This window comes from Leptonychotes weddellii, chromosome 7, assembly GCF_054177405.1.
Source record: "Leptonychotes weddellii isolate Sample4059 chromosome 7, ASM5417740v2, whole genome shotgun sequence".
Lineage (NCBI taxonomy): Eukaryota > Metazoa > Chordata > Mammalia > Carnivora > Phocidae > Leptonychotes > Leptonychotes weddellii.
In genome coordinates, this window is record NC_138375.1 from 132,636,094 (window position 1) to 132,652,618 (window position 16,525).

The following is a 16,525-nucleotide window of genomic DNA, read 5'->3' on the forward strand; positions in this document are numbered from 1 at the left end:
GTGACAGAGAACATCAAAGCCTTGTGAGTACTGACGGACCCATAAAGCTGGTGGGGGGTGGGGCTCTGCGGGGTGCGGGGCAGGCAGGTGCCTGCTTCCCCTGCATGATCCTGCCTTCCCCCTGTGGGAAAGGGTGCTTTCCCTCTTTGCTGAAAGAGGGTGGGTGCGTAGAGGTGGCCCAGCCCCTCTGGAGCCTCACTGTCTCCGTAGGGTGGCTGTGCCGTTGGGTGATGGCTGCCTGCTGGGCCTGAGCAAAGGGACAGGGTCTGGCTAGCTCAGCGCTGCCCCAACTGCTGTGCCTGGAGGCTGCACACCCACTGGACTCCCGTCCCCCCAGGTTCCCCACGGAGATCCATTCCGGGCTCCTGGAAGTCATCTCCCCTTCCCCCCACTTCTACCCTGACTTCTCCCACCTCCGAGAGTCCTTTGGGGACCCCAAGGAGAGAGTCAGGTACGAGCACTGCCCCCTTCCCCATGCCCCTGGCCACCTGCCCAGCTGCGTGAGAACCCGGTCTGTCAGTGCCCAAGTCCCAGGCACTGCATTGCAGTGCGTCCGTTTCTCCATCGGAGGACCGCTGCATGGGGTTGGGCGGGGGGTCGGAGCTCCTGAGCCCCGCCCCTGCCCCGCAGGTGGAGGACCAAACAGAACCTCGATTACTGCTTCCTCATGATGTATGCGCAGTCCAAAGGCATCTACTACGTGCAGGTCAGCACCGGGACCCTGCTTTGCCCCCCACCGGCCCTGGACCCTGGCTGGGCCTGGGTGGTGAGCCCCGCCCTGTCCCTGTGCCCATCCTGAGTCCAGCCCCCCTTCTGCCCCCCCCATGCAGCTGGAGGATGACATTGTCGCCAAGCCCAACTACCTGAGCACCATGAAGAACTTCGCGCTCCAGCAGCCCTCGGAGGACTGGATGATCCTGGAGTTCTCCCAGCTGGGCTTCATTGGTGCGCCACCCCCCGCCCCCGCCCCATGCCGCAGACCTGACCAGGGCCCCTCAGTCCAGCCAACATCTGCCTCTCTGTCCTTGTCCCTGCAGCCCTGGTACCACACAGGGTCATACTGGCAAGCTCTTCCGGGAGGGTCCCCTGCGGCCCCAGCGGGCCTGTTCCCACCCTCCCTCTGCCTCCAGATGTTGGACTCACCACCCCCGTCCATCCCCTAGTGCCCGCACCTGCCTGCAGCTGCCCATAGGGCTCGCTGCGCGAGCCTCCTTAGAGAACCACCGCCACAGGGATTAAGGGGAAGTAGGGCAGGGCAGAGCTGCCCACCGAGCACCCTTTCCCCCCTTTCCCACCCCCAGGGAAGATGTTCAAGTCACTGGACCTGAGCCTGATTGTGGAGTTCATCCTCATGTTCTACCGGGACAAGCCCATTGACTGGCTCCTGGACCACATTCTGTGGGTGAAGGTCTGCAACCCCGAGAAGGATGCGGTGAGCAGGGCAGCACCACCAAGTGCGGGGGCGGGGGGGGGCACGCAGCCTCCAGCATGGACTGTCGCGAGGAGACAGCGGAGCTGAGCCCTCTGCTATCCCCATCCCTCTGCAGAAGCACTGCGACCGGCAGAAGGCCAACCTGCGGATCCGCTTCAAGCCATCCCTCTTCCAGCACGTGGGCACGCACTCCTCGCTGGCGGGCAAGATCCAGAAACTGAAGGTGGGCTGCGCCACCCTGGGGCCTGGCTGGGGACAGGCTGGGGATGGGCAGAGCCCGGGGCTGTGGGGGGAGGGGGAGATGGGGGGTGGGAGGGTGGGTCAGGGCAAGTCCCTCTCTAGAGGGGCCCTCTCCAGCTGCGCTGTCCCTCCTGGGTGGCAGGACAAGGACTTTGGGAAGCAGGCACTGAGGAAGGAGCATGTGAACCCACCGGCTGAGGTGAGCACAAGCCTCAAGACATACCAGCACTTCACTCTAGAGAAGGCCTACTTGCGTGAGGATTTCTTCTGGGCCTTCACGCCTGCTGCCGGGGACTTCATTCGCTTCCGCTTCTTCCAGCCGCTGCGTCTTGAGAGGTCAGTGCCCACACCCATAGGTCCACCTTGGGGGAGGGGCAGGGTGGCCACCAGGGGATAGGCCTCACCACCTGCCCCTCTTGGGCCCCCAGCGAATCACTTAATCTCACCCTGCCTCAGTTTCCTTATCTGAAGAGTGGAGTTCATCATGGTAGCTACTAAGACTAAGGCAGTGCCCACAGGAGCTCTGTGACAGTGGCCCATCACCTTCGTCCCTGGTTGCACAGCCCAACGGCTGCCCCCCCCCCTGCACCCTGGAGTGGTCCCCGGCCTCACTCAGCACCCCAGGGCCCACCTGCTACACTCCTGGGCCCGGCTGGGCCTTTTCTCTGCCCCACCCGCACAGCAGCTCACAGGCCTGTCTGGCCGCAGGTTCTTCTTCCGCAGCGGGAACATCGAGCACCCAGAGGACAAGCTCTTCAACACGTCAGTGGAGGTGCTGCCCTTCGATGTGAGTGTGGTAGGGGGTGGATGTTCTTGAAGGCCCGCCCCTCCCACAGCCACTGGCTTCAGCCCCTTTATGTTGCCCCCAGAACCCCCAGTCAGACAAGGAGGCCCTGCAGGAGGGCCGCTCAGCCACCCTCCGGTACCCTCGGAGCCCTGACGGCTACCTCCAGATAGGTGAGTGGGGGGCCGGCAGGTGGAGATGGGGGGCAGGCTGGCCTGGGCGGGGGTCTGGGGGCAGTGGCTCAGCGCTGCCCTCCCCCAGGCTCCTTCTACAAGGGTGTGGCAGAGGGCGAGGTGGACCCTGCCTTTGGCCCCCTGGAAGCACTGCGCCTCTCCATCCAGACAGACTCCCCAGTGTGGGTCATTCTGAGCGAGGTAAGCAGGGCAGGTGAGGGAGCCCCTCCACGGAGCCGACCTGCCGAGTGCTGAGGCCCCCAGCTGACCCCGAGCCCGGCTCTTCTAGATCTTCCTGAAAAAGGCCGACTAAGCGGCGGGCTTCTGAGGGTGCACTTTGGCTGGCCCTGAAGCCCCCTGGGAGACCTGGGATGTCGTCGCTGCCGCCCCCGGAGGGCCCGGCGCCGCCGCCCCAAGCCTGAGGGGTTCTGCCCGGCGCCCCGCTCCGCAGGCCTGGGATCGCCGCTGGCCCGGAGGCCCCAGGAGCTGGTGCTGCCCCCGCCCGCCCGGCCGCGGGAGGAGGCAGGAGGCCCCCACACTGTGCCTGAGGCCGGCCCGTGCATCCCGGCCGGAACCGTTCGCATCCCCGGCCGGCTTGAGCCAGGCCGTTTTAGAAGAGCTTTTTCCTGGGCGCCCGCTGTCTCCGGCGCGAACACTGGAATGCATATACTACTTTATGTGCTGTGTTTTTTATTCTTGGATACATTTGATTTTTTCACGTAAGTCCACATATACTTCTATAAGAGCGTGACTTGTAATAAAGGGTTAATGAAGTGCGTGCCTCCAGTGAGTGTTCCGAGAGCTCCGGCTGGTGGCGGGAGGCCAGTGCCACCCGTGCCCGCTGCCACCTCGGCCCTCCGGGCAGCGCCGCACGACCTCGGCCGCCGGGTGGGTGACTCGCGGGTGGAGGCGGCGCGGAATCGGGGGCCCGGCGCCCAAAGCCGCCTCTGCTTCCTGACCGCCGCCCCCCGCCCCAGCGCGCCCCCTAGCTCCCATCATCCCGCCCCAACTGCCTGCTCCTCTCAAGCCCAAGGCATCCCGGATCTCCCACTTCGTGAGTCCCAGCCCTGCCCTCGTCCACGGTCCCCAAGGCCCCGCGCACCTTCCGCCACGCCCCCCACCCCCCAGTCTCTGACACGTTTTAGGGTCTACCGTCCACCTCGGGGGCCCGTGCACGCGCGGCTGCCCCGCCTGGAAAGCTCCTCTCCTCTGGCGTCTCGGCTAAAAATTCACCTCTTCAGGGACGCTCCGTCCGGCCAGCAGGCCCTGCCCAGGTCTGGTCCCCCAAGCACCAGGACGTTTCCCCCCCCGAGAGCGCCTGTCACAGCTCCACTGCCCGCACTGGTCGTCGCCCCCACGGCTCCGCCGCGGGGGGCCCTGAACACCCACACCACGTGCTGCTGGACGCCGGGCACCGAGTGCGGACCGGAAAATGGCCCTGGTGTCAGCTGTGAAAGCCGGGGCACGAGGAAGAGGGCGGCTGGGGGACAGTGAGGAGGCGGCAGGCCTCAGAGGAGGGGAGAGGCGAGGAGAGCGCTGAACGCAGGGAGGAGGCGCCGCGGGGTGAGCCCCCGCGAGAAGGGCGGCCCCGGTCCTTCCGCAGCCCCACCCCCGGGAAGCGCACCCGACTGCCGCGGCCCCGGGCTGGGCTCCAAAGCGCGCGGTGCGCGAACCCCTCCGACCCAGAGAATGCGCTCGGGGTCCGGTCATCGGCACTTTAATTGGAGATTGGGATGGGGCGAGCACCCCTCCCGTCCTCCCGGAAGCTCCGGCTCTTCTCCGGTTCCGCCGACCGCGCGTCCTCCACCTCACGCCCCGGGCAGCAGCTTCCCGAGCCGTCCGAGGAGCGCGGCGCGCAGCGCGCCGGGGAGAAAGTGGACGAGCAGGCCGAGCGCCGCCAGCGCCACGAGCAGCCAGAGCGCGCGCGCGCTCGCGTACAGCGGGCTCAACCTGCGGGCGGGGCTCAGCGGGGAGGCGGGGCGACTGCGGCCCCGCCCCCCGGCCCGAGCCGTCAGGACCCCGCCCACAAGCCCCCCACGCCCTCCCTTTTCCCCGGCCCCTCGTGACCTCCCCGGAGCCCCGCCCAGGTCCTCACCTTTGCTGCGCCGAGCGCGCGTAGCCCTGGAAGTAGCGGAGGCGCGCGAACAGGTAGACCAGCCCGCACAGGGCCGCCGTACCTGCGAGAGGGGCAGGCTGAGCCGGCTGGCGCGGGACCCCGGGGCGGCGGGGCGCGCGCGCCTGTCCCGAGCGCAGACCTTCGTGAAAGAAGATGCCGGCGACCCAGAGCGTGGCGAGGAACAGCGGGAAGTACTCGCTGCAGTTCACTCTGCGGTGGGGGCGGGCGGCATGAGGGCGCCGGCGGGGCGTGGGGGGGCTCGGACCCTGCCGCTACCCGGGCTCGCCCCCTTCCTGCCCCGCGCCCTCCCGCCCAGTCTCACTGGGCTCGGTAGACGCGCTCGAACTCCGGCGGCCCGGTGGTGAGCGGCGGCGACACGCGGAAGGCCCTGCGCGCCGAGATCACCTGCAGGGAGAAATAGGCTGGGGGGCGACGATGGGCGGGAGTCAGGTCTGGCTGCCCCGAGGCCCGCACCCTTCGTCGCGTCCCTAGCTTTTCTCCTTTCTCCATGCTGACCTTGTCACGACTCCCCTTTAAAGCCCTCCTGGAAAATAAAGCCCGGCCAAGGGGATCTCTCGCCCCCACCCCTTGTTTCTGGGCCTGCCCTGTATCCAAGATGCTCAAGAGGGAGGGCAGGGTGCGGGCCTGGGATGCCAAGAGACCCTGTTCCCCCACTCCCACCCCACCTCCCCAGGTACACCTGTACCCGGGAGGGACCTGCAAGCTCACTTGACTTGCAAAACACAGGCAAATGACCAGCTCCCACTCTTTAGGCGTGGACCTAGACTTCCGGGGTCCCTGAACAGGGCATACCACCAGGGCTTGAGTGCAGAGGTGGCTTCCCTACCAGGTACCGGGGAGCACACACCCTGTGATTTATAGTTCCTGGTCCCCACCTACAGGGCCCGCTAGGCCGGGAGGATCTCTTGACCCTACATCAGGCCAGGATCACTCAAGCCTGGGCCCTCTGCCTCCAAACTATGGTATGGGTTCCCGCCTGAATTTCTCTGTTCAGGTGTTCGGACCCCGACCTAAATCTCACAGACATCCCCTCCCCTACCCCCAGGTGGTTGCTGCTGGGACTCTTCTAGGCCCACCCCAGGCCTCCTGGGGCTCTGTCTCCCTCCATTCCAGCATGGGTGGGTGTGGAGGGTGGGCTGGCCCCAGAGGATCTAAGTGCACAGGGGCCTTCTCTTGGCCTCAGGCCAGGTCCCCACCACATACACACAGCCCCAGTGCTGGTTGTCTCCAGCTGCCTTCCAGCAAGGGCATGTGTATCATCAGTGTAGGACCTAGAGGGGGGCCTGTGACTCCATGAGGAGGGGCTATGAGCCAAGCTTGCTGGAGATCAAGTCAGCCTGTCTGCTCCGGCCCCTGCGGGGCCCGGCCCAGGCTGTGCTTTGTCCTAGCCCCTACAGCCTGGGGTAACGGTGGCCCAAGTGGCAAGAATATCTAGCCTGGGAATGTGTCCTTTAGGGCGAGTCTAAAAGGCCACCACACAGGCCCCTTTGGGGGCTCAGGGAGCAGGTTCCAACCCTGTCCAGCTCCATGTGGATCCCAGCATAGAGAGGATGCCTTTGAAGGCAGAGCTGGGCCCTGCTGGGACCAGTGGGAGAGGGCAGGATCAGCTGGAGTAGGGCTGCACCAGGCCCACGGCTGCCCCTCTTCTGGACCCACCGCCAGGACAGTGTAAGCTTCTCAGCCTTCAACTGGGGTGGGAAGAACTGGGGCCCCAGGAGTCTGGGCTAGGGGCCCTGCCTCTGCCCCTCCCCCTGCCCTGCGCCCTCCAGCCCCTCCCCAGGGCCTGCAGGGCAGAAGGCAGGCTGCAGGAGTCCAGGGCCCACCCCCCTCCCAAAACAGGAGCCAGCTCACCTTGCAGCAGGACTCCCAGGAGGGTGACAGTGGCCAGAAGAGCCACCTCGTCCTTCATGGTGCTGGCTGCTCGGCGGGGCCCCGAGCTGGTATGTGAAGAGAGTCACTAGGGAGCTCTTATCAGCTCAGAGGCTGGCCTGGAGGAAGGTTGGCCCTTCTCCCCGCCCCTTCTCAGTGGAGGGGGCCTAAGGGAGGGGTATGACCATCCAGTGAAAGTGCAGAAGCCTGAGCAGGCAAGGCAGGCGGAAACTAGGGCCAGACAGAGCCCTGGGAAGGATGGAGCAGTGGGCTGGGGACAGCCCGGCCACTTCCTCCCAGTCATTCTTTTTTTTTTTTTTAAGATTTTATTTATTTATTTGAGAGAGGGAGAGCAGAAGGAGAGGGACAAGCAGACTCTGCACTGATCGCGGAGCCTGATGCAGGGCTCGATCCCACAACCCTGAGATCATGACCTGAGCCGAATCGAAGAGCCGGTCGCTTAAAGGACTGAGCCCCCCCCCCCCCCCCCGCCAAGGCGCCCCTTCCCGGTCGTTCTTACCCCTTCTGTAACCACAGCCCGTGCGGTCACCCGAGCACACTGCCGCCTTGTCGACCCTGCGTCCTCCAGGCCCTGCACCCTCAGCAAGTCCCAGTTGGCTCTCCGGACCTCCCCTTGTCCTGGGTCCACTTTCAGGAAACCAGAGGCTCTGCCCTGAACCCTCCAGGCCCCCCCACTGCTACCACTTTCCACTGATCTTCAAGTCCTGCTCATTCTCAAATCCACCCCCAGCTCCACCTTCCGAGCTCTGCCCTGTCCCGGTCATCTCTCCTCGGGGCACAGATCACGGGCTTCTCAAGGGTTCCCAGCCCCGACCCTACCCCGCCCCCCCATACATATGCCTGTTTCCCTGTGGCCCAACCAGGGCTGTTCTGGAACATGGAACCCTGATGCGGGGCGGTCCCCGCACCCAGACCACATTGAGCGCAGCCACATCCCTGCTCCCCTCAGGAAACCTGATGCCTGCCAGCCTCACAGCTGCCTGGGCTCCGTGCACACAGGCCGTCCCGAAGACGGCCCTGCCGGCCTGGCAGGGGGCTCAGCCCACTCAGGATCGTCGTCGAGCCCATGCTCTCCTGGGGCTCTGACCCCAGAATGGTCACCTGCTGTTTCCACCTGCCCAGCGTCCCTCCCTCGGGAGGTCCCAACCCTTCCCCTTCCCAGGTCCTGTGGTGTGGACAGAGCTAGCTGCCTGCCACCCCCGCCCCCAAGGCCCGAGGGATGGACATGTGAGTCAGAACTGACTGCCGGCCGAGGCTAACTCAAGAGGGTGAGAAGCAGTTCTGGAAACTTCCTTAGAACTTTGGGAAAGGGAACTCAGAGCAGGGAGGAAGATTTCTGAGGGTCCTTTACGGCCACTGGCCACCCTGAGGAGGAGAGAGCCATCACGAGGCCACACTTGGAGAAGAGAGGTGGCTGATGTCCTGGAGAAGCTTACACTATCCTGGCGGCGGGTCCAGGGGCCACCTTGCCTGGCACGGCCCTCTGGCCAGGCAGCCTTTCCGTTTTGTAAGATAGCCACTTCTCGGAAGGGGGTGGGAGGATGGGTTAGCCTGGTGATGGGTGTTAAAGAGGGCACGTTCTGCATGGAGCACTGGGTGTTATACGCAAACAATGAATCATGGACCACTCCATCTAAAACTGATGATGTAGGGCGCCTGGGTGGCTCAGTTGGTTAAGCGACTGCCTTCGGCTCAGGTCATGATCCTGGAGTCCCGGGATCGAGTCCCACATCGGGCTTCCTGCTCGGCAGGGAGTCTGCTTCGTCCTCAGACCCTATCCCCTCTCAGGTGTTCTCTCTCTCTCATTCTCTCTCTCTCAAATCAATAAATAAAATCTTTAAAAAAAAATAAAAAATAAATAGTTTAAAACTGATGATGTAATGTATGGTGATTAACATAACAACAACAACAAAAAAGACAGCCACTTCTCCTTTCGGCTCAGGCTGGTCAGAGGGGTTTGGTCAGCGGTGGCAGAGTCCAGACTGATACACACGCACGAGCAAGCCAGGCTGCGGGAGGCTCGGAGCGGCCGGGTCTTTGGGGCGACCGCCACTGCATATAGTCTTGGGCCATTGTGATGCCCCGGCACCCTGTGCCTGGTCTCTCGGGGGGGGGGTCTCCCCACATCAGCGTCCTGGGGCCTCAGGAGCTCTGTCCTTGCCACCCAGGGTCGTGGCGCCCCGAGATAAGGTCCTCAGTCAGCAATCTGATCAGCTGTGCAGGGCTGCCTGTGCAAGGGAGAGATTCAGCCGCCCCTGAATCCCGCACATAGCTTTTATTTTGTTTTTTTATCAGAAAAGCCAGGACAGATGCCTCCAAGCGTGGGAAAGGAGTACAAAGGGATGGCACATACCTGGAAGCGGGCTTGCATTCTCCCCTGGGCGTAGGCATGCAGGGAGTCAGTCATGGGATAAGGGAGGAGTGGGATGTTCGCGCTAGCGCCAGGTGCAGAAAGGGGGGACTGAGGTGACATTCCTTCCTGGCTCCTAACTCATGGCCTTCCCCCCCGGGGATCGTGGGATCCTGCTCCTACCGGGCCACTGCGTTCAACAGCCCGAGAACAGGATCGCTGCCGACCTTTCAGCTGCTCCCACACTCACCCCTTAGGGCTTACGATGTATTTTCTGAGAGTGACTCCACAGCCCAGCTGGCCTCCTTCCTGGCTGCCCCCCAAGCCTGGGTTCCAGCCTGAGAGCTTTGTAACCTGCTGGGCTCCCCAAGAGCCCCTTTCCTCGCCCCTCTCCTGGCCTGGCCGGTGCCCAAGGAGTGCCCTTTGCCATCAGGGGCCCAGCGGCTCCCCAGGGGGCGCTGCAGGCTCCGCGGTGGCAGAAGTGGGGCGCCACGTCTGCCCCTGCTTTACACCAGCTCTGCCGTGAGTGCAGTAGACGCTCCGTGGTGGAGACATGACGGAGGGAAGCTCGGAAACAGACCGGAGACGTGCCCTCCAGCTGGCGCTCGCTCTCGCTCTCGCGCTGCCGCTCAGCCCCCTTCCTCCCTGAAAGTCCTGGCCACAGCCCCCTTGCTCTGGCCTCCCGTCCAGCCCCCGCTGGGCCGTCTGCGTGGACCACGCGTGTCTCCTGCACTCATGGCCTGTGTCTCCCGGGGCCCCTGTGCTGGCCGCGTGTGGGAGCTCACACGTGTGTCTGTGGGTCTCCACACGTTCCAGGAGCTCCCCTCTGCCAAACCCTCATTTCCTTTGAGGCCTAGATAGCCTCCCTTCCAGGCCGATCCACCGGCAACAGGAAGCTGAGGCCTAGCACAAGCAGCTTCTGAAGAAGTTCTTGGGCGGATGTCCAGGCCGTCCATCAGTGGGGTCTCCACCCCTGGAGCTCTCCCCAGATCTTTCCATCTGCACCTACCTCCCTCTGCCCGCGCCCAGCCTCTCAGGGCCCTGCCTGGGCTGGGCCTGCTCAGGCTGACCGAGGTTTCGCCCGAGGCCCCTCTGGGCCCGGCCCACCGAGCCACCCTCCTGTGCGGCCCTGAGGTGCTAATATCATGAAGGAAGCAGAAAAGTCCCTCCCTGAGCCCCTGTAGGATGCGCCTCTGTGACCCTGGACCATTCCCTCCGTGCTACAGGCCCTACAGGGCCCTAAGGAACGTTCTGGAAGCTGAGCTCATCAAGGACCTCTGAGGAGTGGAAGAGCTAGCAGAACCATTTTGTTGAGAAGAAACCACAACTTCAGAACAACAGACCATGATAAACAGTACAGAACTCAGACGATAAGCTAAATTTAAAAAAAAATAACAAAAGGGGAGTGGCGGGGGCGCCTGGGTGGCTCAGTCGTTAAGCGTCTGCCTTCAGCTCCGGTCGTGATCCCAGGGTCCTGGGATCAAGCCCCGCATCGGGCTCCCTGCTCCGCGGGAAGCCTGCTTCTCCCTCTCCCACTCCCCCTGCTTGTGTTTCCTCTCTCGCTGTGTCTCTCTCTGTCAAATAAACAAAATCTTTAAAAAAAAAAAGGGGGGGGGAGTGGCGGGGGGTGGGGGGTGTGTACCTGGCTGACTCAGTCAGTTGGAGCTCATGACTCTAAATCTTGGGACCCACACTGGGTGTGGAGATTACTTAAATAATAAACTTTAAAAAATGTTAAAATTATGTTACTTACCAAAAAAGTTGCAAAAGTACACAGTTCCCAGATACCCTTCACCCAGCTTCCTCTAATGTTAAAATCTGGTATGCCAGGGGGTGCCTGGGTGGCTCAGTCGTTAAGCGTCTGCCTTTGGCTCGGGTCATGGTCCCAGGGTCCTGGGATCGAGCCCCACATCGGGCTCCCTGCTTCTCCCTCTCCCACCCCCCTGCTTGTGTTCCCTCTCTCGCTGTGTCTCTGTCAAATAAATAAATAAAATCTTTAAAAAAAAAATCATAAGGAAGAGAAAATACATTTACAGACCTATACTGTATTTATTGAAAAAATTCCGTGTATAAGTGGACCTACGCGGTTCAAACCCGTGTTTTTCAAAGGCCAACTGAATACCTCAATGAAGTTGTTTTTATGCATAGTACAAAGAATGTTTGCATATGCTTGACCGAGCTTCCTCAAATGCTAGCATGTTATGTAACAATGGTATAATGATTACGACCAGGAGAGTAACATTGATCCGGGACTATTAATCTATAGACCTTATCCAGATTTCAATAGTTGTCCCATAATGTCCTTTTACTGGTCCAGGATCCAATGGAGGATCATGTGTCCTTAGCCTCCTCCGGTCTGGGACAACTGGACGGTCCCTCAGCCTGTCTTTGTCTTTCATGATCTCGGCACTGTTGGGGACTGCCAGTCCATTCTGCTGTAGAATGGTTGGTTTGTCTGATGTTGTCACATGGTTAGAATGAGGTTAGACTCAGTTTTGACAAGAATGCACAGAAGTGTCATGTGCCCTTCACATCAGAAGGGCCATGAATTCCACAGGTTACCACGGTAGGCTTTGGAAGAAAGGAAGGAAGGAAGGGAGGAAAGGGAGGGAGGGAGGAAGGAAGGAAGGAAGGAAAGGGAGGGAGGGAGGGAGGAAGGAAGGAAAGGGAGGGAGGGAGGAAGGAAGAAAGGAAGGAAAGGGAGGGAGGGAGGAAGGAAGGAAGGGGAGGGAGGGAGGGAGGGAGGAAAAGGAGGAAGGAAGGAAGGGAAGAAAGGGAGGGAGGGAGGAAGGAAGGAAAGAAGGGGAGGGAGGGAGGAAAAGGAGGAAGGAAGGAAAGGGAGGGAGGGAGGGAGGAAGGAAGGAAGGAAGGAAAAGAAGGAAGGGAGGGAGGGAGGAAAGGGAGGGGCGGAGGGAGGGAGGGAGGAAGGAAGGAAGGGAGGGAAGACCTCTGATGCTGGCACATCTTGCTCCTGACTTTCAGCCCAGCCTGCCCCCCAGCCCACGCTCCACCAGCAGAGTCCCTCACTGATTCATGGCTCTGACCTTGGTCTTGCTCAGCCTAATGTCCTTCGGACACTGGGGCCCCTTAGGCACCCGCCAGGACTCCGGAGACCCTTCCCTGGCTGCCCTTTGTCCCTCTCTGTTTTCCTTGGTGGGTTTTCTAGCTCCGCACCCTTCCGGGAGGGCCTACAAGGAGAAGCCTGTGTTCTGCCTGGGCCCCAGGCTCGGCATGGAGTGGGTGCTCAAAGAACCAGACCCATGAAGGAGGAAACAAAGGGCAGCCCAGCTGGTCTGGCTGTCCTGCTCCCTCCCCCTGGAAACCACTGAGCTGACAGTGAGCAGACAGTGACCGGAGTACACAGGACACATCCCTTCAGGGGAGGATGGGGCGGGTGGCGCTGGCCATGGTGTCACATGTTTTCACAAGGACCCCTGACCTCCGCTTCCGTCGGTGGGTTCTGGGTCTGAGCACTGATTTGGGTTTGGAAACGGGCAAGGGACGTGAGTTCCCACTGGGTTGGCTAACTTGGCTTCCGGCTTGTCCATTCTTGATCTCCTTTGGTTATATCTGAGTGTATCCCCATCAGCTGCCTGCTTCTCTCGTCACTAGGTACCCCACTTTCTGAGAGCTATCGCTCTAGACCCTGCCACTTTTTTTTTTAAAAAGATTTTATTTATTTATTTGACAGAGAGAGAGACAGCGAGAGAGGGAACACAAGCAGGGGGAGTGGGAGGGGGAGAAGCAGGCTTCCCGCGGAGCAGGGAGTCCGATGCGGGGCTCGATCCCAGGACCCTGGGATCATGACCTGAGCCGAAGGCAGACGCCCAACTGACTGGGCCACCCCGGCGCCCCAGACCCTGCATTCTGATGGCGCCAACCATCATGGTTGTCATTGACACCTGGCTTCTGACAGGTGTGTGCTATGCTTTATTATTTCTGCCTCTTCCCCTCTCCATTGTTCCACAGGCACCCTGTTCTTTCGTCCGTCCCTTACCACCTATCCCAGAGCACAGCGGCCATGGGGAGTCGGGTAACAAGCCCAAGTGTGTTCTGGGCCTCCCAAAAAGAGTCCTAGCCAAGTCCCACTTCACAGTGAATGAGCCGGGCTCGAGAGCCCTGGGTCATTTCCCTTGTTCCTAGATGTATCCTTGGCCGGTTGCACTGGGTGGTTGGCATGGTGCGAAACAGAGTTTGCACAATGCGGCTGTCCTTGCAGGGTTGGCCCTTGGCTGACCTCCGCTAACTTAGGTTTCGGGAGGGTTCCCACCATTAACCGATAAGAATGACCCCACTGGGGTGCCTGGGTGGCTCAGTTGGTTAAGCGACTGCCTTCGGCTCAGGTCATGATCCTGGAGTCCCGGGATCGAGTCCCGCATCGGGCTCCCTGCTCGGCGGGGAGTCTGCTTCTCCCTCGGACCCTCCCCCCTCTCATGTGCTTGCTCTCTCTCATTCTCTCTCTCTCAAATAAATAAATAAAATCTTTAAAGAAAAAAGAAAAGAATGACCCCACTGTGCTTAACCTGTTGGGGTTTATGGGGAGCATCTGCTCTCCTCTGGGGCGTCTGGAACTGCAGTTCCTGCTAGACGGGCGGTACCTACATGACCAGCCCCCCAGTAAAAACCCGGGGTGCGGAGGCTCTGGTGAGCTTTCCCAGTTGGCCAGATTCACACGCATCGTCACATCTTATTGCTGGAGGAATGACGCCTGTTCTGTGTGACTCCAGAGCTTGCGCCTGCTTCCCTCATCTCCACCCCACGTGCCTTCTGCCCTGTGCTGATTGCCCTGCACCCACCGGCCCGAATCCGGCATGGCCTTCCACTGAGTGTCGTACTCGGAGCACTGCTACTGCTGAGTCCTGGGGCTTCTCCCAGCACATCCCGGGACCCGGGCTGGACTTGGGGACCCTCTGACACAGACAGGTCCACACACTGGCTCCTTGACCTAGAGAGTGGGAGGTATTGGGGGAGAAAAGCCAAGTGGCATCTCCTAGAACGGTTACCCAGTCACCAAGCGAGTACATTAAAGAACGAGATTGCCTGGGAGGAAGCTGCTGCACGGAAGGCCTTGGCTGTTGGAGGGCGGTGGCGCTCATCGCGTCCCCACGTTGTTCACCAGGCTGGCCCCTGCGGAGAGCCGAGGAGCCCCGCCTCCCAGCAGCGGCTGTATCAGGCGCGACACTTATCAGCGCGCACTTCCCGGCTCGAGTGGCCGACGCGCGGCCCCGGCTGCTTCATTTCCTCTCCTGCGTGGAAAGAGGACGGGGAGCAGTTCGCACTCCTGGCAGACGGACAGCATTACACGTGTAGTCTCGCCCCAGGACTATTTGAAGGGTCCCACTCTCTCTGCCATAACACAGTTTGGAGGGGCCCTGATGCTCTGGGCATTCCCCCCAAACCACCTCGGTCCAGTATTGGGCCGACGTCGTGTGATTGGTCAGAGGAGCAGGAAATGCCGAGTACCGTCGGTGGCCTTGCTGAGACATGCACACCGGGGGGTGGGGGGCGGCCAGGGACTCGTCCCCTCCGCGACCTGTCGCACATCCCCTCGGAAGTCAGTATAGGTCATTGCACTTTGCACCTCCTACCATGAGAAAAGGAACTTGGTAGGTCTCCTTGGGTTTGGGAAGCAGCATATTCCGCCCTGGGGGACCCTACTGTGACACATTTATTGGATGACACAGAAGGCTGCCGGCTGTGCTCAGGGCCTAGGGCAAGGAAGAGGCTTTGCAGTGGGGACTGCGGAGCAAGCAAACCCCTTCCTGGTCCACCAGGCTCAGCAGATCCCCTGGGGCTGGAAGTATCTGTGATAGAGAAAGAGATGTCCTGTATTTCCGGCAAGCACCAGTAAGGGTCTAGCGCACAACCCCAGGGCCCTGGGGCGAGGCCGTGCCGTCCCCCCCAGGAAATGTACATCATTCCGAATATGAAGCGAAACTGGACCATGGGGCCACGGGACACTGGGGCACCAAGTATGTGGCCAGAGCAGCCTGTCATCTCAGCTGGTTCTAGGGGACCCAACAAGTCACAACAAAGGACCATCATGCAAGGGAAGAGACGCTTGGTATTGGCTGAGTGGGGGCCTGGGCACACAGAAGTGCCCGGGTCACCCACCACTGCAGCCCAGCACCTCGGACGCTTAACCGGGTGAGCCACCCTGGGGCCCCTATTGTCTGTTTTTTTTTAAATTGAAATATAATAGGGGCGCCTGGGTGGCTCAGTCGGTTCAGCGTCTGCCTTTGGCTCAGGTCATGATCCCAGGGTCCTGGGATCGAGCCCCGCATCGGGCTCCCTGCTCAGCAGGGGGAGTCTGCTTCTGCCTCTCCTCTCCCTGCCGCTCCCCCTGCTTGTGCTCTCTCTCTCTCTCAAATAAATAAATAAATAGAATCTTTAAAAAATAAAATAAAAATAAAAAAGACAATAGCATTATCGAATCAACAGACTTTCACGAGGTATTGCCCGTCCTTATGGCAAAAGAAACCCCAGGATTCGGAGCTGTGTTGCACTGTCAAGGGCGTTTAGTCTCCTTTAGTCTGGAAGACTTCATCGGTTCACAGATCTTTGTCTTTCGTGAGAGCAGGCCAGTTATCTTGCAGAAATCCATTGATTTGGGTTTATCTGAGGTTTCCGCTGATGACAATCGATCATGCACTGAGCAGGAGAGTCAGGGGAGAGGTTCCTCTTGAGGAACTGTCAGGAAGATATGTGATGTCAGTGTGTCCTGTTCCTGAAGATAGGTTTGGTGTTTTCTTCTTTTTTTCCCTCAGAAGACTTTAAGTAATCTCTACACCCCCGAGATCGAGTCGCATGCTCTATCGAGTGAGCCTTGTTCCTGAAAATGTTTCAATTGTGCTGTTAACATGGGGTCTGCTGGTTTCTCTACTGTAAAGTGAGATCTGCAAGCACTCTCCGCACCCCGACTCTGTCCAAACCCCTCGCACGAAGGGACTTTGCCCAAATTCTGCTATGGCTTCTGGCAGCCTAAGCCTAAGGCCACTGGGATGACCCAGCCCCTTTGAGTGCCAGTCTGGAAAAGCTAAAGGCTGACGAAGGAATTTACTCTTTGTTCCAGCCAACTCCAGATCAGCTCCTGACCTCCCGTTCTTAGAGCCTTTATATAAAAACCTTACACCTGTTTAAGTCCCTTCTCTGAAATGTCCCTTTGAAATGTCATCCTCAGGAAGGCTGGGGGGCCTCTGTCTCCCAGTCTCTGAGGGAGGGAGAAGCCTGATTCACGAAGTGCCTCATCGCTTTGATGATGACAATGACCAACCCTCTTACCTGCTTCTTGTGATTTTTCAAGAAATCTGCTGGAGTCCCCAATCTGTTTTTACCTCCTGCACCTCAAGCCTGGCTTTGTTGATCTTTGACAAAAAATTACTCTGTCCCATTGAAACTTCTCTTTGTCGGGTCACACTTTGAGGTTCTAGGGAAAAAATCCTGTTACTCCTCAAACTTTCACTGATGGCTTTTTTTTTTTTTTAAGATTTTTATTTATTTATTTGACAGAGAGAGACAT

General features: G+C 60.1%; 2 protein-coding genes across 3 annotated transcripts in view; one reads left to right on the forward strand and one right to left on the reverse strand.

Annotated features, from left to right (window-relative positions):
* Positions 1–3,403, forward strand: part of MGAT4B (alpha-1,3-mannosyl-glycoprotein 4-beta-N-acetylglucosaminyltransferase B) — a 9,651-nt gene extending 6,248 nt beyond the window's left edge. The window contains exons 5-15 of the mRNA XM_081827296.1: positions 1–23; positions 338–451; positions 631–706; positions 831–945; positions 1,302–1,432; positions 1,548–1,655; positions 1,815–2,008; positions 2,381–2,459; positions 2,542–2,629; positions 2,718–2,830; positions 2,919–3,403. The exon at positions 1–23 is cut by the window's left edge and continues 16 nt beyond it. Coding sequence (XP_081683422.1) covers positions 1–23; positions 338–451; positions 631–706; positions 831–945; positions 1,302–1,432; positions 1,548–1,655; positions 1,815–2,008; positions 2,381–2,459; positions 2,542–2,629; positions 2,718–2,830; positions 2,919–2,942 — 1,065 coding nt within the window. The 3' untranslated portion in view covers positions 2,943–3,403. The remainder of the gene's footprint in view (positions 24–337; positions 452–630; positions 707–830; positions 946–1,301; positions 1,433–1,547; positions 1,656–1,814; positions 2,009–2,380; positions 2,460–2,541; positions 2,630–2,717; positions 2,831–2,918) is intronic.
* Positions 3,404–4,330: 927 nt separating this feature from the next.
* LTC4S (leukotriene C4 synthase) lies at positions 4,331–6,996 on the reverse strand. Of its 2 annotated transcripts, none has more exons than XM_031035171.2 (5): positions 6,618–6,996; positions 5,068–5,167; positions 4,885–4,955; positions 4,725–4,806; positions 4,331–4,612 (listed from the first exon to the last, which is right to left on the reverse strand). In XM_031035171.2, exons 1-5 carry the CDS (start codon positions 6,673–6,675, stop codon positions 4,438–4,440), a joined length of 486 nt encoding a protein of 161 aa, XP_030891031.1. In that variant the 5' UTR covers positions 6,676–6,996; the 3' UTR covers positions 4,331–4,437. The 2 variants fall into 2 exon arrangements, with proteins under 2 accessions (XP_030891031.1, XP_006739962.1); XM_006739899.3 differs by having other exon boundaries at positions 4,331–4,579; positions 6,618–6,992.
* Positions 6,997–16,525: the final 9,529 nt, after the last annotated feature.